General features: G+C 39.3%; 1 protein-coding gene across 1 annotated transcript; it reads right to left on the bottom strand.

Moving 5' to 3' along the window:
* Positions 1 to 25: 25 nt before the first annotated feature.
* LOC106067346 (haloacid dehalogenase-like hydrolase domain-containing 5) lies at positions 26 to 27,236 on the bottom strand. Its single transcript, XM_056026589.1, has 8 exons — positions 27,081 to 27,236; positions 25,509 to 25,721; positions 25,077 to 25,280; positions 18,802 to 18,838; positions 18,237 to 18,411; positions 12,094 to 12,139; positions 11,275 to 11,414; positions 26 to 4,369 (listed from the first exon to the last, which is right to left on the bottom strand). Exons 1-8 carry the CDS (start codon positions 27,192 to 27,194, stop codon positions 3,910 to 3,912), a joined length of 1,389 nt encoding a protein of 462 aa, XP_055882564.1. The 5' UTR covers positions 27,195 to 27,236; the 3' UTR covers positions 26 to 3,909.
* Between the last annotated feature and the right edge of the window lie 524 nt (positions 27,237 to 27,760).

Raw genomic sequence — 27,760 nt, 5'->3', positions numbered from 1 at the left:
ACATGAAACCAACACTTTACTTGAATGATTTCAATCATAGATTTAATGTAAACATTGGAGTAGATGACAAAAGTAACCAACTATTTTCTGACAGCTCTTGTCACCAACATCCATGTATGGAGACACCTTTAATATGTACACACAATAAAAGATCTTCACATAAATATTTAGTATGAATAATGTATTGTGATACATTGCTCTACATATAAGCAAACAGTCGCAACAGTAGTCAGTTCTTGTAATTTAAGAAAAATTATTGGTTTCATAAATGCCACATTTTATTGACATACAAAACTTTAATAATCTCTATGTGATGGGTTTTAGCTGGTAGGGTTTGAACACAAAGAAATAAACATTAAAAAAAAAATACATCAAAGAGAGATCACACATGTCAGATGGTTCAAAATAACAAGTATAAATCTGTGTAGACTGTTGAGAACAATAATTAGAAGCCACCAGATTAGTTGGAAGAATACAAACAAACAAAAATTGTGACAAGTCTGTAAGAGAACTTGTGGGACAAATAAGTGGACTGTAAAAGTGGAGAGAACTACAGAGATATTCACATCACATTCAAATGCTTACAAGAATGAGAGTATCCAAACAGATGAACAAACTAGCAATAAAAAATAAATATTTATGAATAAACCTGCGTTATTTGGGCAAAAAGAGCAATTAATTCAGGAAAATCAGAGCAATCAATTCAGGAAAATCAAACACAAATATTAAAGTCTTTGGGTTTCATCAAACTGGAAAAGAAATTTTGAAAAAAAAAAAAATATTATTTTGCTGTGGTTTCATAACAAACACAAAGGAATCATTAGTACATTTTCAACTTATTTGCTGACTCAAAATACTTTTATGAAACAAAGTGTTCCATTCAATTGTCCTTATTGTTTCAATGGAATCTAACTGACTAAGAGCAGAAACTGACTAAGAGCAGAGAAAAGGGGAGAGAATCTTTTCAGTTCCATTATCAAACTTGATCAAAAGAAGTGGAAGATCTAAAACCCCAGATTTGGATGCAACTATCAAGCTATGGTGTATAAACTGCGTTAAAGAGGAACTAAGATTCAAAAGAAGTTTACTAACGTACAAAAATGCCACATCCAACTTGTATCCGTGTTAAACTACAACATTTTAAAAACTTACAACTTAATTTTTAAAAGGTAAATCTTCTCTATCAGACACCAGGATAGAATCCAGACATTTAATACTGCCTTTATGTACTAACTACCAAAAAAAAGAGGATTTCTCACCAGATGATGTGCACAATGTGAAAGGTTTGTTTCATAAAATGTAGAGAAAGCTTTACAAGAATACTAATTAAATATTCTGAAATTTTTATGTCCATTATCAAGTTTTATAATCTTCCTTTGATAGCATTGAATGCAGCATAAATAAAAAAAAATAAAAAAAAAAAAACATGGTTTGATCAAGTTCTGAAGTTGTTGTTTTTTTTTAGAAAATACTTTCATAATAAAGAGTAGTGGATAACCAGAGTTGATTGGTTCATCAAAGCACTCAAGACAAGTCAAGGCTCAAAGTGAATCAAAACACCCTGACTAGTCAAGGGTCAAAAGTATTAGACAAGTCAAGGATCAAAGTGAATCAAAGCACCCTGACTAGTCAAGGGTCAAAGTGAATCAAAGCACCCTGACTAGTCAAGGATCAAAGTGAATCAAAACACCCTGACTAGTCAAGGGTCAAAAGTATTAGACAAGTCAATTATCAAAGTGAATCAAAACACCCTGACTAGTCAAGGGTCAAAAGTATTAGACAAGTCAAGGATCAAAGTGAATCAAAGCACCCTGACTAGTCAAGGATCAAAGTGAATCAAAGCACCCTGACTAGTCAAGGGTCAAAGTGAATCAAAACACCCTGACTAGTCAAGGATCAAAGTGAATCAAAACACCCTGACTAGTCAAGGATCAAAGTGAATCAAAACACCCTGACTAGTCAAGGGTCAAAGTGAATCAAAACACCCTGACTAGTCAAGGGTCAAAGTGAGTTAGTGAAAGATGAAGTACATACAGAAAAGGTAATAAAAAAAGTAAGACATTATACAAGTTTCAAAGAATAAGGGCTACAAAAAAATATTATTGAGTGTAAAACTGACTATAAGAGAATCAAAGAAAATAAGAGAATGAAAGAAAATAAAGAGAACATTGAAATGTTGTTGTACACACACACACAAAAATGACCAATGTACAAGTAAATGACAACACCAGCAACCAATTTACATAAATGTCATGTGGCAAGAAAAATGTAAATTGTTATGTATGTACTTCTGAAATATTTATATTCTATAAATAGATCACTCTTAAATCAATCATAATTATCTATTATTGCAAACATATAGATGATTTAACAGACCTAGGAGTTGATTAGCCATTTAATCAGAGCCATTATGACAGTGATAATACCATACAACAATAACGTGCAACGCTGTCAATGACTTTGAAACAAAAAAAAAATATGTTCAACATTCTCTTGTGAAATATCATTAAAAATCTAGACTATTGCTAACTAAACTGAGGATTGTATACTGGCATAACAAACAATAGTCAAGTCAGAAAAACATAGCACACAAGACATTTCGCCAATCTCAAAATGGTTATCACTTTTTTTGTTAAACACGAACACAGAAGGGTCCTACCTACTAGAAATGTACAAATGTTTTGAACCAGAGCAATGACAAAGTGGCAAAATTAGGCGAAATAACCAGAGCAGAATGTAGTGAGGTTCCAATGGAACAGCAGTCTTTGTGAAGCACAACTTTGGTAGCTAGCATATGGAAATGAGTGACTCTTTCGGAACACAAGCAAGTATAAAAGATTTTGTTTTTCACAGATTATGTACCACAGACATTTTGGTGTGAACATTTTGAACTAGACTATGTACAAGAATCCCTGATGTCAAATGTATTAACAAAAACAATGATGATGTACACAAAGAGACCAGATCTAGAGGGTCGTAAGGAACGATACGCTTGTATTATTAGCAAGAGTTTAAAAACTTTCATTACTTAAAAGGTACATTGGTACTTATTATAAAACAGTTACAGCTTGCATGTCACTAACAATATTATTAAGCTGTAAAAACATATCACTACTGGCACTTTGTTATGCCAGCAATTAGCAAATGGAACACAGCTTTCATGCAAAATACAGCTAACAAAATATCAGCATGAGAAACAAATATTAACATGAAACAAATACTAACATGTTATTTAGCAAACTTGACAAAAACACATGTTTCTGAACAGTTCACTAGACACTGCTTTCAGTGTTGAGTATTAATATCAGCACTGCTCAAAGGAAACTAAACATTGCCCACAAGTTGTTTGCAGTTATACTGTTTAATACAAGGCCAACTAATGTCTACAAGTAAAATGTAGAACATGAAAGGATTGTTTATCAGTAACAGTAACATCTACACAAATAGGATTGTGGCAATGTACAGAGGCTGAAGCATGTTCATGTCGCTTGATGAGCTGTCAGTGCAACCCTAAACTAGGACAAACATTTGCGTAGGATTTGTTAAGTCAACAAACATCAAAGTAAACCAATGACAATGTACAGAGTATTGTGGATGTGAATGAGTAGAGTGCCATTTATTTGATTGGGCTTGTTAATACTAATCTTAGCCCTATGACTATCTCATTTGTTTCAAAAAAATCTGCAGCCACTTATTCTTTCCTGCGTTCTGCCTTAAGCTTTTAACATATCACGTATTCACATCTTCTTGAACGCATGTCCATTGCACCACTTAAGTTCATGAAATACTTAGACGTACAAGACTGAAATAACCAAGGGCTTGTTAGGACTAACACGCCTGAATGAGCACTTACATAAGGTCAGGTCAATCTTGTCTCACTTTTTACAACGTTAAAAAAAAAAAATGGTTTTATGGGTAGGTCTCTTTCTCAAACACAAGTTTGACAGCTTCCAGTACATCAGGCACGACATGAGTTGGGTTAATGAGCATGGGGTCTATAACGAAGTCCCTGTGGTTGTGGTTGCAGATGAGCCGAGGGCTAAGCAGAGCAGTGGTCTCGGTCCCCTTCTTAAACACCCCGGTGCACACCAGAATAGTCTCGCAGCTCAGGGCCTTCTCCACACCAGACTTATCCTCCTCCAGGGACTTAATGACCCGCATGTTGGCCCCAGAGTCTCGCTGGTATATGGAAGTGTCCATGTCATCCTCATCGTCATTGTCTTCATCCAGAAACTCATCGTCAGCCCTGTGGGAAGCCACCCGACGTTTCTTGGAAGCTGTTTGACTGGGTGTGTTGGAATCTTTCCTTCTACGTTGTAAATATCTATTATACAAGTTGCCACCATATATATCTGTGGTTGGATTATCACTGTGGATATAAAGAGAATACAAATTATGTTCTATAGTGCCACCATATATATCTGTGGTTGGATTATCACTGTGGATATACAGAGAATTCAAATTATGTTCTATTGTAGTCACAATAATTCACATGTAAAAGCAATATTTAATAAACTCCTCTTTTGATCTACCAAAACTCTTTTGTTTAGCATAATTTATGGTACAATATGACTATTAATACCATTTTAACACTATCTATACCATGTCAGCACACTTTCTAGACATGTTGACAAAATGTATGCAGTTTATGGCGCATAAAGAAATAAAAGCTTCTAAAATATGCTGACACTATCTAGACTATGTGGACCTTAACAAGACCATGTCACTATTACTTCTTTTCTTAATCTTTTCCATTGTCAAAACATCAATTCAAAATGTGCTCATCAATCATATCAAAACAGAATGACAAGGCTTTCACATTATACATTTAGTAGTACACATACAAAATATAAAACTAGAGAAAAAAATAAAAGGTTTAAGTGAGAGAGGTGCATTGCACAGGGAAGGGGAGCAAGGATATTAATAAAACATTAGCACTAAAGGTCTGCGTCTGCAAGTACTTAGAAATGAAACTTTTTAGGTAAAAAACCACCAACAAATATTGACATCTGCCTGCAATTCTGGACTAAAGTACTACCTTTTTTTTTTTTTTGGCTTTTACTATTCTGATAAAAAAAAAAAGGTCAAAAGTAAAAGCAAAATGTCTGATTGCAAAATTTTTTTTATGCATTTTGTAAAAGTATTTTATTACATGTAGATAATAAAACAAACTACTTAGTAACAGCAGTAGACTGCAATACTTAGAGGGATAAAGCAGAAAACTAATCCAGACTGCAAATACAAGACTGTGTAGTGTAATGGTATTACATAACTATATCTGACTATGTCCCACACATGTCTGATGATTTGCAATAGTGCGTGTGTATGCGTGTATGTGACTCGGTCCAACTCTGGTCCATTAGTTACCCCACTAGCAAGATGACATTGAAACCAAATTCCTACTTTCATGTGCATTCATTTAAAAAAACAAAGTAGTTCATGACTTCTCTTTAGTGTCAAAATGTTATTGAATCAATCAAACAATGACATAGTGCTGAAAACAACACAAATCCTTTAATCTCTATGGAAATATGAGAAACTTTTCTGTCCAATGATTAAATGAAATCATCTTAGATACATTTTGAGTTGTGAAAGATGTGCATCAAAGCTGAAAGCTAAGCAATGTGCTATCTATTGAACAAGGCAGATGTTGGCAATCACAATCTATACCCTAGCCATCATCTCATTAGCTGTTCAACCATGTTACAAGGACACAGCCCAGGATTGGATTGAAGATTATGCCAGTTCAAAGTTATAAAAAACAAAACAAAAAAAAAAGTGGTTCAAAGTTTGATGAGAAACACTGCAGCAACACCTAAGTGAATCCTTACGTCTGCTTGGATCAAAAGTGTGCCAGAATGTCACCAAAGTTGGTAGGTACAGTTAAAGGTTAGTTGAAAAGAAATCCTGTAACCTTTTTAAGTTGAGCACCAGTAGACTACTATGTCAGAAAGTGTTAAACAGCATTTAAAGCTACTTGAAATAGGAGCCAGTACAGAAAAGATGACCTAATATAGTGCGTCTTATTACTTAAGAGTTTAAAATTTTAACAATGCTAGAGTATCATGATAATTTGCAAAATAAAAGAAAGAAGCAAGACAAAATATGAAAAAAAACACAGCCATCAGATGCCAAGTTGACTTCCTATCTAGGTGAGCAAAATACTAACTTAATAAACTATTCAGGTGAGAGAAATTTTAAAATGCATGCTGATGCAACATTTATGCCCCCTGTTGTACTCAATAATAACAATACCATGTTACATTCAAAGCTTTATTTCACTGAATGACAAACAACTACACACATAGTAGAGTTCACAACACGGACTACGAAATACGGTCAGTACACAGGTTAACAAGTGTAACAAACACTAAGGGGTGACAATCCAAATAAGCAAATTCACGACATTCACCCCACGTTTAAATTTTATACATATAACACAACATTAAGTAGTCAAAGCAAATACAATGATTAATAAAACATAAGAATCTAAACACATCTGCAATACTGGTTAATAGCAAACTGTTTATCAAACACATTAGTCTATTTTACAGCAACTGTTTATCGAACACATCAGTCTGTTAAACCCTGTAGTTGGGTCTTGATTTTCGTTCTCTTAAGTTGTATCGGCAGTTTGGATCGGCAGTATTAGTACAATCAGTATCAGTACTAACAACATTACTTGGTGACTCGATGGTAGGGGCTTCAACCGGGTCCACTTCCCCCGACAGGGGTGGTTTGGTTGTTCGGTTAACAGGAGGGTTCAGAGAAGAGTTCTCTGTGTTGCTTTCTGTTTCGCTTTGAAGTGAGGGTGTCGCATTCCTGGGGGAACCGTCTCTCAGCACAGGGGGTCTCACATTCTCTGTGAAACAGTCTTTTTCTTTGGGCGCCAACAATCTTAAAGAAACTGTTTTTTCTCGGCCCGTAGATGTTTTGATAAGAGCGTATTGAGGGTTGCTGTTCACCAGCTCTACCTCCTCTGTTAAAGGGTCATACTTAGAGGATCTATTATTTCTTTTTAACAACACGGGGCCAGGAGATGTTAACCACGTTGGTAGGGATGTTCCAGAAGTACTTCTGCGATAGTATCCAAAGAGTCTCTCATGTGGAGTTTTATTCGTCGCCGTACACAGAAGTGACCGAATTGAGTGCAACGCGTCTTGCAATACTAGTTCCCACTGAGACGTACTCAAGTCCTGGGAGTGTAAAGCTAAGGTTATAGCTTTCCAAAGGGTACTGTTCAGTTTCTCTATTTGACCATTTCCTCTGGGATTGTAAGCCCTTGTCCTGCTCGTAGCAACTCCTCTTTCGTTAAGGTACTTCTGTACTTCAGCAGACATAAAGGAAGTACCTCTGTCGGTATGGACATAGGAAGGTAGCCCGAATAAGGCGAACAACTCATTTAGGCATTTAATAACAGTAGCAGATGACATATCTGGGCATGCAAAGGCAAAAGGAAACCTAGAGAATTCGTCGATCATGGTAAGCAGATATTTATTGCGTGAGTTGGAAGGGAGAGGTCCCTTAAAGTCCATGCTTATTCTTTCGAATGGCTGAGTGGCTTTGATTAATTGTCCTATTGGCGGCCTGAAGAATCGAGGTTTAAGTTCAGCACATGACTGGCACTGGTCGATCACTGTTCTGACGTCATCGGTGGAAAAAGGTAGATTTTTTGATCTCACAAAATGTAGCATTCTTGTTACACCAGGGTGACACAAACTATTGTGGAGTAATTTTAAGTCGTTACGTGACATTGCGGATAAGTAGCGATTTCTGCTGAAAGTGTCAGCAGCAGTGTTCTGTGTACCCGGTCTGTAAACGACGTCATAGTGAAAGCAGGATAGCTCTAACCTCCACCTTTGGATCTTCTCATTCTTGATCTTGCCTTTATTTTGTCTACAATACATAAAGGACACGGATCGCTGGTCTGTGACAAGGGTAAAGGGTCTTCCAATAAGAAAGTGTTTCCACTTTCTCAAAGATTCTACTATTGCATACGCTTCTTTTTCCACTGATGAGTGCCTTCTTTCGCTTTGCGATAGTGTCCGGGAAAAGAAAGCCACAGGCCGGCCATCTTGATTAAGTGTAGCTGCTATAGCTATGTCAGACGCATCTGTCTCCACTGTTAGCGGGCGAGTGTAATCAATGGTGTACACGGCGGATTTCTCGAGCTCGTCCTTTAGGTTCTGGAATGCTTGTTTGACTTCCTCAGGGACAGGAAATCGTTTATTTCTAGCTAAGATGCTGATTTTGTCTGAGAAGTTAGGAATCCATAGAGAATAATAAGCCAGCAGGCCCACTATTCGTTTCTGTTCTCGCAGGTTCGACGGAGCATTTAATTCCCGCAAGGCTGTGAATCTTTCAGGGTCAGGCTTGAGCTGACCTTTAGATATTTCGTATCCCAGCAGTCTGACGCTATGTGTTCCTATCTCACTTTTAGCTTCGTTGAAGGTAATGCCATACTTCTGAGCTACTTTGAAGAATCTCTGCAGGTTTCTATCATGAGATTCATTATCATGTCCACAGATGGTCACATTGTCCACATAAGCGAATGTATTTTCTAGTTGCTCATCTTCGATTATTTTATCTATGGTTCGCTGGAAACAAGCCACTCCATTTGTAACTCCAAATGGAATTCTTCAAAACTGGTAAAGTCTACCCCCAGCCTCGAAAGCTGTATATGGCCTTTCTTCTTCTTTAATCGGGATCTGATGATAAGCATTTTTGAGGTCCAGAGTGCTGAAGACAGAAAACTGTGATATCTTCTCCGCTAATTCATCCATTCTTGGCATGGGATAGGCGTCTAGAAGCGTAAATCTGTTGATCGTCTGGCTATAGTCAATAACCATACGTCTTTTGTGCCTCTCATTGGATGTTATTAGAACCTGTGCTCGCCAGGGGGACTTTGAGGGTTCTATTACTTCTTCTTTGAGTAGTCTCTGAATCTCAGTATTAATAAACTTAGAGTCCAGTAGTGAGTGTCTGCGTGACTTAGTTGCCACTGGGGTGCAGTTTGGAGATAAGTTACCAAAAAGACTAGGCGCCTCTACTTTGGCTGGTCTAAGGGTACTTACGCACAGAGGTGGTCTCTTCCCACTAAAGGGAATCTGTAGATTCTCGTGTAGGCTTATGAAATCCAAACCTAGAATGACATCTGAACACAATCCATCTAAGAGTGACAGTTTAATATTTTCATATTTTTCATCTTTGAGTTGAATGGTAGCAAAGATATGGCCTTCAGTAACTCGAGACAGGTGAGTGGAAGCCATAAATATTCTGTCCACGGAGGTTTTTATCGGCCATTTGTGATTCCTGGCAACTCGAGCTGCCACGTAACTCTCACAGCTTCCAGTGTCTATCAAGGCTTTAAGTGGCACCCCATTGAGAAGAATCAAGGAGGTTGATTTGCCTAGTCCTAAAGAGTGCAACGTAGCGAGGGCAAATGCTGTAGATTTTCTTGATTTGCAAGATCTCTGGAAATGTCCCTTCTTGCCACACTGATTACATGTGGCTTCACGTGCGGGGCACTCATTACGAGGATGTCTTCCTCTGCCACAGAAGTAACACTTGATAGATATAGCGCTTACCTCTTGTCTTGTTTGAGTCGAATTAATCGAGGCTCGTAGATCAGGCAACTGGGGAGCGACAGGATCAGCAGGGTGTTCTCTTACAGCATTTGTAGTAGCCCCACTAGTGGTTTCTGACTGTGACTCGTACAATAACGAATGTTGATAGGCGTGTTCAAGTACTCTGGCTTCCTCAAATGCATCCTTTAACTTTAAATCTGATTTCTCTAGGAGACGTTTTCTAATGCTGTTGGAGGCAATCCCTGTGATGAATGCATCGCGTATGGACTCGTCACGATGTTGCTCAGCTGTCACGGCTTTGAAATTGCAATCCTTGGATAGACTGCGGAGTTTTTGAAGAAAGGCGTCAACGCTTTGACCCTGTTCTTGTCTGCACGTGGCTAACTTGTGCCTTGCGAAGACCTCGTTATTGGGTTGCACGTAGATGTTGTTTAGTGACTGGATCGCTTCCTCATATGTTTCTTTGTCACTAATCATCTGGTACACCGATGGCGAAATGTAGTTAATTAGTAGTTTCTTGTTATCTACATTTTCTATAGTAACTACAGACAGAAAGTTTTTAAATGTTTCGTACCAGTGCAGCCACTTTTCTTGTGCTTGAGGTGCGGTAGGTTCCACATCGAACCTTTCAGGCCGAAGTAGTCTATCCATGTTTAGACAGATTCAGTGAAATAAATTGTTGTACTCAATAATAACAATACCATGTTACATTCAAAGCTTTATTTCACTGAATGACAAACAACTACACACATAGTAGAGTTCACAACACGGACTACGAAATACGGTCAGTACACAGGTTAACAAGTGTAACAAACACTAAGGGGTGACAATCCAAATAAGCAAATTCACGACAACCCCCCTTTTTTTTTAATGGTACTGCACTTACTAGTAAATAACATTTTTGAAAGAAAGAAAACCTCTAATAGTCAAGTAAAAGAGTGTAACTGTACTTTTACACTGTCACTGCCAGTTGATACTGAACTGGTAAAAACTCTTACTAAGAGTTAGTGTCCCTTTAGATGACTACATTGCCTGGTGCTTAAGTGGTACTTGGTTAATTTTTTTTTACTTTGATGACTACAGGGCCTGGTGCTGAAGTAGTACTTGGTTAACCTTTTTATTTTTACTTTGATGACTACAGGGCCTGGTGCTGAAGTAGTACTTGGTTAACCTTTTTATTTTTACTTTGATGACTACAGGGCCTGGTGCTGAAGTAGTACTTGGTTAACCTTTTTATTTTTACTTAGATGACTACAGGGCCTGGTGCTGAAGTAGTACTTGGTAAACTTTTTTTTTTTACTTAGATGACTACATTGACTGGTGCTTAAGTGGTACTTGGTTAATTTTTTTTTACTTTGATGACTACAGGGCCTGGTGCTGAAGTAGTACTTGGTTAACCTTTTTATTTTTACTTAGATGACTACAGGGCCTGGTGCTGAAGTGGTACTTGGTAAACTTTTTTTTTTACTTATAGACTACAGTTCTTCTGGTGATGTACAGGGGACATAAGGCATTGTTATTTATTATCCCAACAAAATCCTGTTTCCCTGTTCCTTGGACAAAAGTGGGTCAAAACAAATCTTGAAATAAATTTGAACAGACAACACAACAGATATTGTGTAATAAGGCATTATGTATCTATCAGACCATTCCAAGAACACCATCACCCTATGAATGTGTTACATACCCTACACAGTAAATCCTTCGTATTTGTGGAACTCCCAAGAGTTTGGCCTGCTGTGTCAGGAGATAGTCAGCGTGGTGGTAGGTGATCTCACTTGGCTTGCCTATCAAGGCTGTGTACTTCATTTCTTTACCAGTGATTTTCTACACAGACAAATTCATATTAGTACAGATGTTACATAAAAAAAAACAAGCTCAATATAAGCATTGACCACATAAAATCTTTACATTCATTTTGTTTAGTTTTAATGGGAGCTAGTTTATAAAATTCATTGATTTTAAGTTTGAACTACAAATAATACCAGACTTTATACAACTTGAGTTTCATTTTACACTTTTATATAGAAATACATGGATGCCTGCCTGGCCGTGTGATATGCCCTTTGGACTAGCGTCTCGATAGTCCCTGATTTGAGCCTAGCTGAGGCTGCCAACTGCTATCCCCCGCATAATCTGAGAGGTTTGGACAAGGATTTAATAATAATATTCATCAGAAATATTTACAAAATGGTGGCAATCATTCAACCATTCTGGCATTGCCCAAATGTCTATTTTTTTTCAAATTGTGCACATTAGTATAATTTAAAATTGTAAAATATTTATAAAAAGAATGGATATATGTCTAGAAAACAGACAGCTTAGTGCGATACATTTGGGAACTTTTTTCTGAGAGGGTAAAGGGAGACTAAAAGAACTAATTTCTAGATAAATGCTACCTAAGGGAGATGATACACTTCTACTTCAGTACATTAATGTCTCAGAGTATACTAGATGTATTAAACATTTGCTAAGAGTTTGTAGCGCTAAATGTAGAAGGGCATACCTGATATAATCCCTCCAATGCATTCATGAAACATCCATGACCTAATCTGTTGATTCAAAACATTACATACATTAAAACAATAGCTATGCAATATCCAAATTCAATACTCTAGAAACTGATGTTAGATACTTTACATTTGGTGTTGGGCACCACAGGAGAAAACAGCTGAACAAGAGACCAAAATAGAAATACCACTAACAGTGGTGGACTTCTAACAAGACTGAAAGACTATAGTACCAATGATACCAGTGGACTTGTAACAAGTTAGCAAATATATTATAATAAAAGTAACACTAGTGGACTTGTAGAAAGACTATAATAGTAGTAACACTAGTGACTTGTAGCAAGACTCTAATAGCAGTAACACTAGTGAACTTGTAACAAGACTATAATAGCAGTAACACTAGTGACTTGTAACAAGACTATAATAGCAGTAACACTAGTGACTTGTAACAAGACTATAATAGCAGTAACACTAGTGAACTTGTAACAAGACTATAATAGCAGTAACACTAGTGACTTGTAGCAAGACTCTAATAGCAGTAACACTAGTGAACTTGTAACAAGACTATAATAGCAGTAACACTAGTGACTTGTAGCAAGACTCTAATAGCAGTAACACTAGTGAACTTGTAACAAGACTATAATAGCAGTAACACTAGTGAACTTGTAACAAGACTATAATAGCAGTAACACTAGTGAACTTGTAACAAGACTATAATAGCAGTAACACTAGTGAACTTGTAACAAGACTATAATAGCAGTAACACTAGTGACTTGTAACAAGACTATAATAGCAGTAACACTAGTGAACTTGTAACAAGACTATAATAGCAGTAACACTAGTAGACTGTAACAAGACTATAATAGCAGTAACACTAGTGCAGTACTTCTGAGTGAGAGTTGAAAGACCAGATCTGCTATGTGTGACTCAACCCCTTCAAACCCATATTCCTTTTGTTTAAGTACATTTCTCATCTATAACGCTTGTTAGATAACATACAAAACCACGTGATGCCCTTTGACAGAAACCATTATAGACTAGACTTCTAGATCTAAGCCTCTGAGTTCTAACCCCACGTGAACTAGACTACCACAAAGTTTGACCTGGCTACGTTTCAACCCCAGAGTTTGATGACGTCAATTCAAGCCATGACGAAGCACAATTTCAAAGAGACCTACTTTATTTTGTCTAGCTCTGTGCAAATATCTCTTCTCCAAAAGTAACAACCGATCACATCTGTTACAATATGCCCTGGAGGTGAAATAAGTTCAATACTGCTATCCAGGGGGTCCAACAGTGTACCGTCTAGCACCCAATGTTGACATTAGCAGAAGAAATAAGAATATCGTAAACCAATGATGCTCAACCTATAAACGGCCCGCGGACCATATTCGACCCGTGACGCGGTGCTACCTGGCTACACGAAAACATCAGCAAATAAAAAAGATGAAGTCGATGGGGTTCGGGCCTAATTGGACACGACAATTTTATCGGTCCGGTCCTGTGACATACATTAGGAAATTTTTGAGGCGCCGGCCGATAAAAGTCGGGCATCATTGTCGTAAAAAAGTAACTAGACTGGATGTGTACTGTACACGTGAATTAGGCATGATGTAATACTTAGTTGAGTTGAGTTTTGGCACATCGGCACAATTTAGGCCATGTCGTGCCCGTAATCCTTTAAGGATCACTCTCCCTTTACAAAACAAGGGCTAAATTCTATACAGTTAAATCATTAAAAACAAGGTCTATTCACAGTTAAAATAGTCCGATGTAATACTAAACAATACGCGAAACAGTAACGTAACGAACGCAGCTATTCAATTCATTCATTTGTTCAGCTCTATTGTGTCAACCAATCTGTTGATTTGAAATAAAAGTGTAGGCCTTCGTGATTGTTATGTTTGTCGATGTCTAGATCACTGCGCAAGTATGAATAAGACAATGGTTGTTATTGCCGGAAATGGTAATGAAAATAGGCCAGGAAAACCAGTGACTTGACAGAATTTTACGTCATTGGTTAACATGCATGACTAGATGCATGACACGTTGTAATCATCTTCTTTTTTTTTTTTGAAGTAACGTCTGTATTTTATAAGATAAGATATGCACTACAATTAAAATGCTTCCAATGTGACTGCGTCTCAAATAGCCCCTGACTGGCCTTCACATGTCGCTCAGATATTGGGTCCAGCGGAGCTGTAATCACTGATAGATGAGCCAAAAGGCGAGTAACTGGCGCTTAAACCAGTAAGCTTTTGGCAGACGGGGCTTGTTTGCCTTTGCTGGCTACCCACACTGGAGAAGGTAAACTCTGAATTCAAACCTCTGCTGCCTTGCAGCTAGATCCAAACACGGGGAAGGCATCGGGAGACAACCGTTAGGGGAAAAAAAATCAGGAGCAGGCAACCCATTAATTAAAGCTGCTTGCAACACACTACTATGCCCTGGAAGAGCCTCCGACGCCGCTAATCCCAAACCTCATCTCCAGAGAGGGGAATTGTGTGCGCGACATTGTTCCGACCACAGCAAACGCCCAGGCATTCATCTCATTTCTATGAAAGGATCCATGGTCGCTTCGAGCGTGACCTCCGTGACCCTTATAGCGAAGGTGTCGCTTCGAGACTGAGGATACCAAAGAAACAGAACACACACACTATGGGGTTGGGCCAATTCAAATGAAACTGTTTATAAAAGGCTGGTGTATTGCATGTAGGCCGTGGGATTGCGAAAGAATGAATATATCAAGGTTTGTGTGAATTATAATTTCTGCTGAGCTGTTTTCTTGGTTGTTAAATGATGCATATGCCTTTATTTAAATGTGTGTGTGTGTGTGTGTGTGTCACATCCAGTGATCACGTGATTCGAATGTGAACTATCAGATGACATCGCTGTCTGCTCTCTAATGAATGTGTTTAGCTAATTCATCATTTCTATATATATAAAAAAAAAGACAACAAATGGAAATTGACGCTACACATACATTCTGTAGGAAGCCTGTACAATAACAAGTATGTTAGATGATGAAACCGCTAGATGTTTTATTCATTTACTTTTTAGTAGAGTGTAGGCCTCGGGTGTGAACCAAATGCAGGGGGGGGGGACCTCGATTTAAAGTCAACCACGGGGAACTATACACCCTTCACAATACGTGTATGTAATTTAATGTACAAAGGAAATGATGTCTAAAGACCAGGGCAGGTAAAGAATCATTCCACCCACCCCCTTTTGTTTTAAATACCATTCCTCTGACTGCCACTTCGTTCCAATAACAGAAGACCTAGGCTGTGAAGGCGGGCATTGCCGGTCAATATTAAATAGGTAGGCATATAGATAATAGAGAAGTTAGTAGTTTGGTGACATTTTGTCACGTGACTCAATAGCAGACGTGTAGATCTCGATCTAAGAATCGAGCTACTTTTCTATGGACCACTCTGTATTCGACCAGTCCAGCGACATCCTAGACAAGGAATGATAAGAAAAAACGACACACTAACTGCGCACGGCTACGCCCTTCTTTATCAATAAAAAAAAAAAAGGTCGTGACCTCAGTGCTAGCGCGTGCTGGACGCTCATGGCTATAAGCGCGTGTGTCCCAAGCTCAGGACGTATGTGGCGTTGAGGTCAGCCGATGTACTGACAGCGCACAGTTGACCGCGCCACAGCTTTGATTTCCCCGTCTTCTTTTGGGTCACACCCAGTGATCACGTGATAAATGTGACCCAATTGGCCTTTTTTTTTATTTTCAAACAAAACAATCGACAAGCTATTTATAGATGGTTCCTAACCCGTCCACAACACAAGTTGATGCAATGCTAAACTATTAATAGACTAAAACTCGGTCAGGTCTTTAAAGTCAGTTTTAAAGTCAGGCTGTGAGAGGATAGTAATCCAAACACCAGACGTCTGCTTCTGGTGTCGCGCTCATAACCAAACGCGCGAAATAAATCGGACCCCCAAAAATGTTTCGTTTCGATCACAGTGTAAAACGCTGCTGTAGAAACAAGAGATGTCTAAATAGAACCTAGAGTAGGTTTAATTAACTTGATACATAATGCCGAGCTGACATATTACTGACTATTGCTTCACCAACCCCGCACTTAGAAACAGATATAGTATAAAACCCAGAACACTAAAATAACATTATCGGATGTATGCTAATGGAGGTAAAGCAGGGGCGAGACACAAAGACTATGTATGAAAGGAAAAAAGAGAGTCTAGTATTAAGTTTTTTTTTTAAGTTTTAAATAAAGCAATCATTAACATCAGCGATATATTTAGAATCTTTTTAACACATCTAAATGTCTTTGAAAAAAAAGAAAAACAACTTTAAACAGCAAATAAAAATGTCAAAGTATGAGGTGTAGACTCAGACAGCAAATTATATGATTATTAATTTAAAATATCAATTAGCTTTAGCTTCAGCCAATAAAAGCAATAATAAATGTTACATACATTGGCTAACAAATGTCCAGTCTGCCTTAGTTGCAACCTTTTTAGCAAACAGACAATGTCAAGTATTCAATATTTCAAAATATTGTATATAAATTAACCAATTTAACTGGTGAATTACAGAAAAAGTCCAGCTACTGAAAATGGAGGGAGCATAGGGTCTAGGTTTCTGAGACACATATAAGTGAATGAAAAATAATTGCACAATAATCCTTTAGTTTTTTAAAAGTCTGCTAAAGGCAATTCTTGTGCAGGGAACACATATTTTTAAGTTCGCATTGTTCCTGAACTTATAAATTACCGATCTCCAAAACAGAAGATAATTACGCCATACACATATCCATGTGTTTATCTAGTGTTAATTATGGACTCTGCTAAGTTATTAGTCTTCCTGATTGATTCATGCAACCTGTTCAGATGTGTGTTCTAATGGCAGTAGGGAAGAAGGGAACGTCTGACCTATGTATTATGGGGCAGAGCAAGCTAAAGCATTATTTCAGTCTCTATTGATCTGACGGAGAAATTGAGCTTTTGTCTTGCAAGTTTTGTGAAGAATATTTTTGTGTGCTGTTTTTGGTTTAAAAAAAAACAACAAAAAACATTCTAATGGGAGTTTTTGTCAAGCTGTGAGGATTCTTGTGACACAAGGATTTTATGACATCATTATGCATATTTAGTGTTAGTGAGTCATCATCATCTTCTTTCCTATGCGTTTCTCATGCAACACATGACCTCAGAAAAACAAGCCATGCTGCACAGTCTCTTGCTGGTTTTTTAATGCTCTTTCCTGTCCTCTCGGCCTCATCAAGTAAACTGCATTGCCACATTCTTTTTTTAGCCTTCTTCTACGTCTTGTGCCCTGGGGGTGGGGGGGGGGGGGTCCACTCTAAGGCTTGTCTAGCTCTGTTGCTGGCATCTTTTTTAAGGGTGTGACTGATCCATCTCCACTTTATCTCTAAGATCTGCACCTCTATATTTCTCTCTCCGCCCATGTCCCAGTTTTGTATTTTAATATATTTATAGAACATCTGTTGATGAAGGTTTGTACTTTTTTTTTCTGTTGCTTCAGTTGTTCTCCATGTTTTAGAACCATACAGCAGGATAGCCTTGACATTAAAGATTCTAATTTTAGTCTTGCCAAAAACTATTGGGCAATGCTGGATTTACCTATAGAGCACCAAAGGCTATAGCTCAGGTTTCCCACTTTTCATGAGCGGTTTTAAAAAAAATGGTTCCATGATATTTTCAAGCATTTTAAAGAACAAGCAAAGGAAAAATTGCCTACATGTTGATGACAAGGGGGCCCCATATATCAAATAGTTTAGGGCCTTAGCAAGTGTAAATCCAGTCCTGCTATTGGGTATTTAAAAAGTAATTGGCCTGTTGTTCAGGTGAAAAGCTCTCAAATACAACTTCGCTTACTAATTAAGTATCAGCACAAATGACTTCATCAAACTGACAATAGGTACTCATGGGCATTAGATAGACTTAAGAATTTCCTTAATCTTAAATAAAAGGACTTCACTAGTGTTAAAAACCAAGTCATTGGCTTAACAAGATTGGGTCTGCTGATTACTGTATCTAAGCTTTATAAAATACCATACATTTTCTTTTTAGTGCTTGAGGGAAAGGGAGATAAATACAAGCAGACAATCACAAACCTAACCTAATAGGTTGGAATACTGACCTTGGCAACCTATTCTCGGCCATCCACAATAGATCCATGTTACAAGCTAATACAGGCAGGTGCGGGTATGGTATATCTGGCAGGTCATTTGATGGTTGTCCATCTGTCAAGAGAACATCCATGATAAGTTGCATAGGTGTTTCCCACCTGACTGGCTCCCCAAACAGAATCACAGCTGTCAGAAAAAAAGATGTAAAATTTCATTGTCCATCTCTATAACAACAATAAAAAAAATACAAACAAGTTAGTCTAAAATGAAGCTAAATTCACATTTAATGCTAGTTGATTTACTTAAATTCACAGGTAGTTGATTGCAACTATGCCAATAAAAGTGAAAGAATAAACCTTAATTCATAATATTGAATTGCTCAACTTAGATTTTAGAAGAAAAAAAACTCAAATTATATTTGCTCAAAAAAATTGTGCTAGTCTTGATACTTTATGAAAATCCAAATATTAAAATAGATTCAATTATTTCAAAAGTTCTGGCCATCCTTCTTTTATTCATAAATGCAGATTTTTATCTCAAATATTCAGTTTTAGATGCAAAGAATAAAAATAGTACCTTCTATTTTAGGGAAGAACTCTTCAAATGCACAGGGCTGCAAAATAGAAAATAATGGTTATTCATAAATTAAAACAAAAAATACAGATTTCTTAACACACACCTTAGCACATCAACATCATAACACATTTTTCTCGAGAGTGTGTCTACAAAAGAAAACAATTATTATTGAGCAGCTTAAAAATATTTACATCAGTAACTGTTTAAAAAAATTTTTTTTTTTTTTTTTTTTTTTTTGGATTTGAGGCACATCGGCACAATTTAAGCCATGTCGTGCCTGCAGTCCCTTAAGGACTACTCTCTCTCTCTAAACAACAAGGGCCAGATTCTATACAGTCATATAATTAAAATCAAGGTCTATTCACAGTTAAAATAGTAAAGGTAGTAAAAATTTAAATATTTGGTAAAAATCTAATGTAAATAGTGCATGTTCACAAATTCAGAAATCAGATCTTCGTAGATAGCCCCACTTCCCGAATAAAGCCCAGTACCTTCCCAGGGTTGACATTATTAAATAGTGTTTTTAGATTAGTGGCTCTAAAATATTTCGCCCTGACATCCTGGTATCTGGGGCAATCAACGAGGATATGTTCCACGGTGAGGCGAGAGTCACAGTACTCGCAAAGTGGGGGCTCCCCTCTCTTCAGTACAAAAGAGTGCGTGATGTAGGTGTGGCCAATCCTAAGTCTGGACATGGTTGTGCTACCACGCCTTGTCAGAACCTTAGATGTGGGCCACCACCTGACATCCGCCACAATCTGCCTGAGTTTACTGTGAGTCTCAGCCTCCCATCGGTTCTGCCACTCTCGATAGGTGGCAGAGGCAATACTTTGTCTCAGGTCCGAGTAGGGAATTTGGGTTCCTGACACCGCATGATTTAGGGCTCTCTTTGCTTCTCTGTCTGCGGCTTCGTTTCCCTCAATGCCAACATGGGAGGGGACCCAGATGAAGGTGACATCCCTACGGTCGGCTGTTATTAGGTCCAACAGCTTCAGGCTCTTATGTACCAATGGGATCTCAGTCTTCATCCGCCCCAAAGCTTGCAATGCAGATTTGGAGTCGGAGCAGATTATAAATTTACTCCTTTCTGATGCTTTTACGGCCATAAGTGCAAGCAATATTGCGTGCAATTCGGCCGTAAAGATGGAGCAGCCATCGGGGAGTCTACGGGAGATTGTTTTGTTCCGAAAGGAGCAGGCACACGCGACCTTTCCCTCCATTTTGGATCCGTCTGTGTAGATGGTGCCACAATCTCCGTAGCTCTCCTGCAGTTCCCTAAAGTGGACTTGTAGTATGCTTGGGTCTGTATTTTCTTTTTTGAAATTAAGGAGGGATAAATTTAATTTGGGTTTATTCATTAGCCAAGGAGGATTCTGAGGGGTTTCTATTTTAGAGATTTGGTCAATGGGTGGGGTTAAATTTTGGATGGGTTCTCTCATTCGAAGGCCTAACGGCTGTATGACGTTAGGCCTTCGATTGTATAATTCTACCTCTGTGGGGTTAAATATGAAGTCAAAAGCAGGGTTCGTGGGGTTGGATTTTAGCTTGACTATATACTGCATTGCAAGCTTTTTCATTCTTATATCCATGGGGAGTTCTCCAGCCTCCACATGGAGACTTGGGATAGGTGATGTACGAAACGCGCCGAGACAGAGACGCAGGGCAGCATTTTGTATTGGTTCCAGTATTTTTAGGTACGACTTCCTTGCTGCTCCATATATTATGGATCCGTAGTCTAGCTTGGATCGAATTAGACTCCGATAGAGCAGCAGCAAGGTATCTCTGTCAGCTCCCCAGTCCGTATGGCTGAGTACTCTTAGTATGTTTAATGACTTTTGGCATTTCTTCTTAAGTTCCTTAATGTGGGGGAGAAAATTAAATTTGGAATCTAAGGTGAGGCCTAAAAATTTTGTAGTTTTCACGACAGGGATCTTCTTTTTGTGTATAAATAGTTCAGGGTCTGGGTGGAGTCCCCTTAGATTACAAAAATGCATACTAACTGTTTTGGAGTCTGAGAATTTGAAACCATTATAGTTTGCCCAACCCTGAATTTTTTTTAAACATAACTGTAATTTCCTTTCTAAGGTGTTCATGTTTTTCCCATAAGTAAGAATGACAAAGTCATCAACATACAAAGAGCACTCTATGCCAGGGGACAGCGCATTTATGATGCTATTTATTTTAATGTTGAACAGGGTGACTGACAGAATGCTGCCCTGGGGTACACCCATTTCCTGGTCATGAGTGTCAGAAGCGGAGTTGCCCACTCGAACCTGAAATTTTCGATCTTTCAGGAATTCCTCCACAAAACGGGGGAGGTGTCCCTTAAGCCCCATAAGCGCCAGGTCACGTAGAATGCCATATTTCCAGGTTGTGTCATAGGCCTTTTCTATATCGAAGAATACAGCTACTAGATGTTCTCTTCTGAGTAATGCATTTCTAATATAAGCTTCCAGCCTTACCAGGTGGTCAGTTGTTGTCCGCCCCTGCCGGAATCCGCACTGGTAGTTTGAGATCACTTTATTCCTTTCCAGGTACCAGACCAGCCTACTGTTAATCATTCTTTCCATGGTTTTGCAGATGCAGCTTGTTAGTGCTATTGGTCGATAGTTAGCTGGGTCAGAGCCGTCTCTTCCCGGTTTAGGTATCGGTATAACTGTGGCTTTCCTCCAGCTGTTTGGGAAAGCGCCTGTTTGCCACACACAGTTATAGACCCCTAGCAGGACTGCCAATGAGGGTTCGGGAAGGTGCTTGAGGAACTGGTAATGGATTTCGTCTTCTCCAGGCGCTGTGTCATGTGACTTGTCCAGCGATTCCCTCAGTTCCTCAAGCGAGAACGGTTTGTTGTAGTCTTCATTGTTCTCTGACCTGAAATCAATGGGGTGTCTTTCCTCCCTGGTTTTAACTTTTTGGAACTCTGGCGTGTAGTGTGCAGTGGATGATTTTTCTGCTATTGAGGATGCAAGGCAGTCAGCTATTTCTCTGGGGGACGTGACAGTTCGTCCTTGGTTTTTCAAATGCCCTATTGCATTTGATTCTTTCCCTTTGATTCGCCTTACTGCCTTCCAAACCGCTCTAGCAGAAGTTTTGGCATCCAGACTGCCGACAAAACTTCTCCAGGAATTCCTTTTGGCTGACCGTATGGTTTGTCTAGCCTTTGCTCTAGCTATCCTGAATAGCTTTAGGTTTTCCTGGGAAGGATTCTTTATAAATGCAGCCAGTCGTTTTTTCCTATCACCAATAGCACTTTTGCAAGCTGTATCAAACCATGGTTTGCTAGGCCGTTTTGGATTTGCAGAGGTTAGGGGTACAACTTTCCTGGCTATACTTAGTAGCTTGCTAGCAAAGGTATCAGCTGGGTTCTGTTCATGGAGAATATTTTCTGTGATATCCTCAGAGCATCTTTTTTGGAATTGTTCCCAATCGGCCTTATTCAGTTTCCACCGCTGAGGTCGTCCCAATGAAGGGAGATTGTTAGTAATGATGATTGGGAAGTGATCACTTCCCCATAGATCATTGCTAACTGACCATTTAAAATCGTCCAGAAGTCCGGGGACGCATACGGTGAGGTCAATGCATGTGAATGATCCAGTTCCTGGGTGCAAGTAGGTCGGTGATGCATCATTAAGTATGCATAAATCATGTTGGAGGAAGATATCCTCCAGCATACGACCTCTTGTGTCGGTATTGTTGGATCCCCACATGGTGTTATGGGCATTGAAATCCCCAAGGATTAAATAAGGCCGGGTGAGTTGTTTCAATAGGTCCTCCATGTCTGTTCGGTTTAATGGAGCGCCTGGTGGTAGATACAGGCTGCAGCAAGTGATAACCTTGTGAAGGGTTATCCTAGCTGCTACGGCCTGTAGTGTGGTCTGTAGTTCTACCCTCTCATGGGGGATGCTATCCTTCACAAGGATACAGACTCCACCTGATGCTCTCTCTGCATCCTCAACATTCTTGGTGTAAGCACGGTAGCTTCGGAAGCTGATGCAATCTTTCAGAAATGTTTCCTGTAAGCAGACAGCTACAGGAGTCTCAGAGTCCATCAGTAGCTGCATTTCCTCGTAATTGGCCTTGAGGCCTCTACAATTCCACTGTACAATTCTGGAATCCATGGCTTATTCTAGATGACCTACTTGGAGCTATTTGGCCTTGGGAGGCCCCCGGAGGGGTTTCCCTTTATTCCAGGACCTTGGTATTTTTATTCTTGGGTTTGGATGGAGAGGAGGACAACCCCCTTTTGGGGGAAGTCTTTCTCTCTGGAGAGGGGAGATCCCTCTGGTTAGAGCGGAGGTTATTTCCTCCTCTCTCACCTCGGGCATCCTCTCCGCTTTGATTTCTCCCCTTAGGGAGTTGGTCAACCTCTAACTCGGTAGAGGTTGGGGTGTCTGGCTGGGTTCTCTGAGGAGAACCTGTGTCAGACATGATGTCTCCGGGTTCTCCCGGAGTATTGGTTTTGACATGCTGCTCAGTCTCCATGCTCTCATCAGCGAGCACAGAGAACCTGTTCTTTAGCATGACAACAGGGCTTTCTTGTTTCTTCAGAGGTGTGTTCTTTGGCGGTGTTTTCTTCTGAGTTGGGGGAGGAGGAGGGGGTGGTGGGGTCAATGTGTCCGTCTGTGTGGCTATGGATCTTCCTTTCTTAGCAACAGCCTGGGCGTAGGTCTTTGTCAAGCCGAATTGGCCCTTGGGTAGGGCCAGTACAGCCGATTTCGCCTGGCTAAAGGTACATCTGTTTCTTGCCTTGTACTCCTGCACGGCAACCTCCTGTTTCCACACAGGGCAGTCCTTGGAGTAGGCTGAGTGGCCAGCTTGACAGTTTGGGCATTTGAACTGGGCTGTGCAGCCTTTGTCCTCATGACCCTCTCCAGCACATCTGGCACACACAGTGTTCCTCTTGCAGACTGCCGCGCCGTGTCCATAACCCTGGCACTTGAAGCACCTCATGGGGTTAGGTATGTAGGGCCTCACTGGAACTCGTAGGTATCCTGCCTTCACATACTCTGGCGGTGTCCTAGTTCCGAATGTGAGGATAATAGTGGCGGTTTTGACCTCCTCACCCTCCCTGCGCCTGGTAATGCGCCGGGCATGGGTGACTCCTTCAATGCCCTCCACTATTTCCTTCTCGGAACATTCCAGTAGGTCCCTAGAGCTGATTACACCTCTGCTGGTGTTCAGACTCTTGTGTGGCATGACTTCCACTTGGAGATCACAGAGTCTTCTGCATCTTAAAAGCCCATCAGAGTGTGTCTTGCTGTCTACTTCTACAAGGAGTTCCATTGTTTTGTGTAGCTTAGACACACTCTTGGGCTCTCCCACTACTGACTTGAGTCCCTTATAGATAATAAAAGGGCTCAACTTTGTCAGGCTTTTTCCCTCCTCTGTGCATCTAACCACCAGAAATGATGGCCAGGTGGCACAGCTTTTTGGGACCTCCTCTTTTTTATCGTCAATTCGACGTTTCTTGCCCAGACATAGGTCTGGGGCAAGTAGTTTTGTGTGTGTTTTTTTGTCCATATATATTTTGGTTAATTCGGCACCTGTGCTCCCCACCCGCCATCGAGTCCAACAAGGGGACGGGCCATTCGGATGTCCAGAATGAGCCCGCCAGGGCTACACAGGTGCTATACTCAGTCAGCTGCTACATCGGACATGTGTCCGATACAGCAGCTCCCTGATTGACCCTCCAGCCACCGACCTCCAGCATAGGTCGACGACCTATGCTGGTAGCTCGGCATGACCAGCCGGTTGACCCAGAGCGGGCCATCTGGGTCTCAGGTCTAGGGGAACTTGGAGCCAAAGTATTGTGTTGTTGTGGTTTATCCTCAGATAGCCACCACTCAAACACCAGGATCTCTTACCCTTACCATTCGCAGTCCACGGCAAACGGACTGGTCTAGGACGTAGTGAGAATTTAAAGTTAAGGAGACAGTGTGATGATCAATGAAGGCAGACTTAGGAAAAGAGGAGGCAGACACAATGATAGAAAAGAAGTAGGGCACTTTTGAGCTCCAAAAGTGCTAAGGAAAGAGGAGCGCAGTTTAACGTCATGTCTCGGGACGATAAAATTTAAAACAGCCTCATCTATCATGCTGTACAAATAAAACTTGTTACATAAATATTAATCGCATCTCAGAGGCCGGTAAATGAGATCATTTTGTTAAAAAGTTGATACTGCACTCTTCTCCATCCCTCTAACACTAACTATGCCAAAAACTAATTTTCGATTGGTAAGGAGATTGTTAATGACAATCCTAATTAAGATTTTAACTTACAGCTGCCTTCTTTCTTTGGTGATCCATTTTATCTAGATCAGGAAATCGATGAGAAAGCTCCTCCACTGTGGTTACATTGGTGAAGCCAATGTTTTGTGCTATTGCTTTGACAGGACCTTGGCCATTCACAAGAACATGCTTATCATGAAATTGACGAAACATCTTCAGAGGACTATGAGACATGACAACTTGGTCTTCTGTGACCTGCAAGAGAACACAAGAATCAAGCAACTGAAAAGATTTGCCAATAAATAATAAGTGATATTATATAAGGAAAATATTAAGAAAAGCAAGGAACAGTGAATACCCTAAATATGTTTTTGACATAAACATTAATAAATTGAACAATACTTTCAGTTCCAACAACTAATTTTACTGCAATTTAATACAAGCTCAATCTATTTTACAAGAAACTTGATCCAAAACTCTAACCTGAATTCCAAGCCATTCTGAAAGCTGCTGAGCTTTTCTCGAACGAAGTGAGTTGCCAGCATTTGTAACAAATAAGGTTGGGACTTTGAACTGTCCATCCTGTGCTAGCAACTGAAAAGCTTCCTTGGCGTGTGGCAACGGCTTTCTTCCTCGTACAATGACGCCATCAATGTCAAACAAAAATCCAAACTGGCATTTATTATATGCAGTTTTCTGAAAACAATTTAAACATTTACAGAATTTGATAAGCATATTCACATAAAATTTGCCCTTAATTTCCGGGTGCAGTTTATTTTACAAATATCGCCATTTGTTCTATGGAATGTGAGGAAAAAGTGGCAGAGAAAAAGGTGTAAAATGGATTGAGAATGAATCGACAGATGATTTGTCTCATTTTTGGCAATCAATTTTTTATTTCAGGAAATTTTTCATTCCATATTCCTCAAGTAGTTACAGAATCTTATGGTCAAAAGGGAGGAAAAAAAATGGATTGGTTGATGACATTGGTGTGCGTGCCACACGAAACCTGGTTAAGTAAGTTATAGCAATCTGTCAATGTCCAGGTGCCTTTACATAAATGGTTTGTCCTACATGATTAGCCTGGTAGATCAAAGGAAAATGGTGGGGGTCCCGGTGGTGCGGCCTTTAGCCGCATCTCTAGTATGTGAGTCCGGAGTGTCCATATCCACCTGAAGTGAACACAAAACCAAACATCGAGTTTAACCCAGAGTCTCACCCTCCGCCAGACAGAACGGCTGTGCAAGGTGTGCACCATTCATTCAGGCTGGTAAGAGGGTTCCAAGTGTGATGCACAACTCTACATGACAATTTCAAATGGTTAAGTAATGTCCACAGAGAAAAATCAAACCACTTTGCCAAATGTGTACATGCCCATGCTGAAATCAATTTGTAGTTCTTCAGCTTAAGGAATACAATGAAAGTTTTCTTATAAGAAATCTAGACCTGGATCTAGATAGGCTTAAGTCGAAGTTAAGTATATAGATTCTGGGATGGCCTTTTTTTTTTAGATGCTCAGTAAGTGCAAATGCAATAAAACAATGCTGAACAAGAAATATTAATTTTGTTATCTATATAAGCAATACATATCTAATCTATCATCAATAATCATCTACATCTAGAAATCTAGGACAATAGAATAGAACTTCATTCATTCTTCAATTCAGTTCTGAGAAAAATGTAAACACATCGTCAACTTAGGAACAAATAAAATTTCCCTCCCCTACAAATGAAAGCTATTAATACTATTGTAACTTATAAACTAGACTCTGACTAATTTAGTTTATTTAGACTAGATCTACAATTCAACGATGCTAAGTCCTAGATCTACATCTATAGCACGTCTAATTTTAACCTAAAATATTAGATCTTTTTGTTTGACATGGTTTACACTTCACTGACTTAGAAAAAAAAATAGGTCATCTGTTTTCTCAGACCCTGCCTGGGAAAAAAATGGGACTACACTACGGACGAAATCCAAAAGTCAACAGTGGTTAAGGCAATATAAGAATACAAAGTAAAGCTTTAATATATTAGATGTTTAATTTATCTTACGTTTGTGTGAAAATTCCTCACGGCACATCCACAACCCTTAATTAACCTGAGTAATTGAACAGCAAATGGTTGTCGGCAAGGGCTATGCGCTCTGAGCGCTCGCCGACACGCCATTTTGTCAGCTGTTCCTGAATGACCTTGCTGAAAGGTATGGAGGTGTGTTTTGTTAAACCAATCAAACAAAGGGTCAATGACGATGACGTAGTAAAAGTCTTCAAAGAACAATTCGATAATAGATCTAGTCTAGATCTACTTTAAATGTCACTTTAAATCTAGGGCCTAACTAAAAAAAAGTTTTGCGCCGATAACTAGATTTAGATCTAAATCTATTATAGATCTCTAGACGTCTATTAATAAACTACAATGACACAATGTACTCTTGTTAAACAACTAAGATCTAGAGATTCCGTATGATTCGTGACCTTTTTACACTCCCGATCATCAGCTAAAAGAGGATATCGGAATAAATGGATGATATTATAATTCAAAGCATCAGTACATCTATATAGTACATTATATATATATAAATGTATATATTTATATATTTAATATATATATAAGGCTTGTCTTCGAGTCCGAAGATTAGTGAGGAGTGCAGTATTTCCCTTGGCTGCGCAGCCCCAGCTGTGACCTACATATTTTGCCACACCCATGGCAAGCATATACATTGTCCGCAAGTG

This window comes from Biomphalaria glabrata, chromosome 4 (genome assembly GCF_947242115.1).
Source record: "Biomphalaria glabrata chromosome 4, xgBioGlab47.1, whole genome shotgun sequence".
NCBI classification, from domain to species: Eukaryota; Metazoa; Mollusca; class Gastropoda; family Planorbidae; genus Biomphalaria; species Biomphalaria glabrata.
This window is presented reverse-complemented; position numbering and strand designations above follow the sequence as displayed.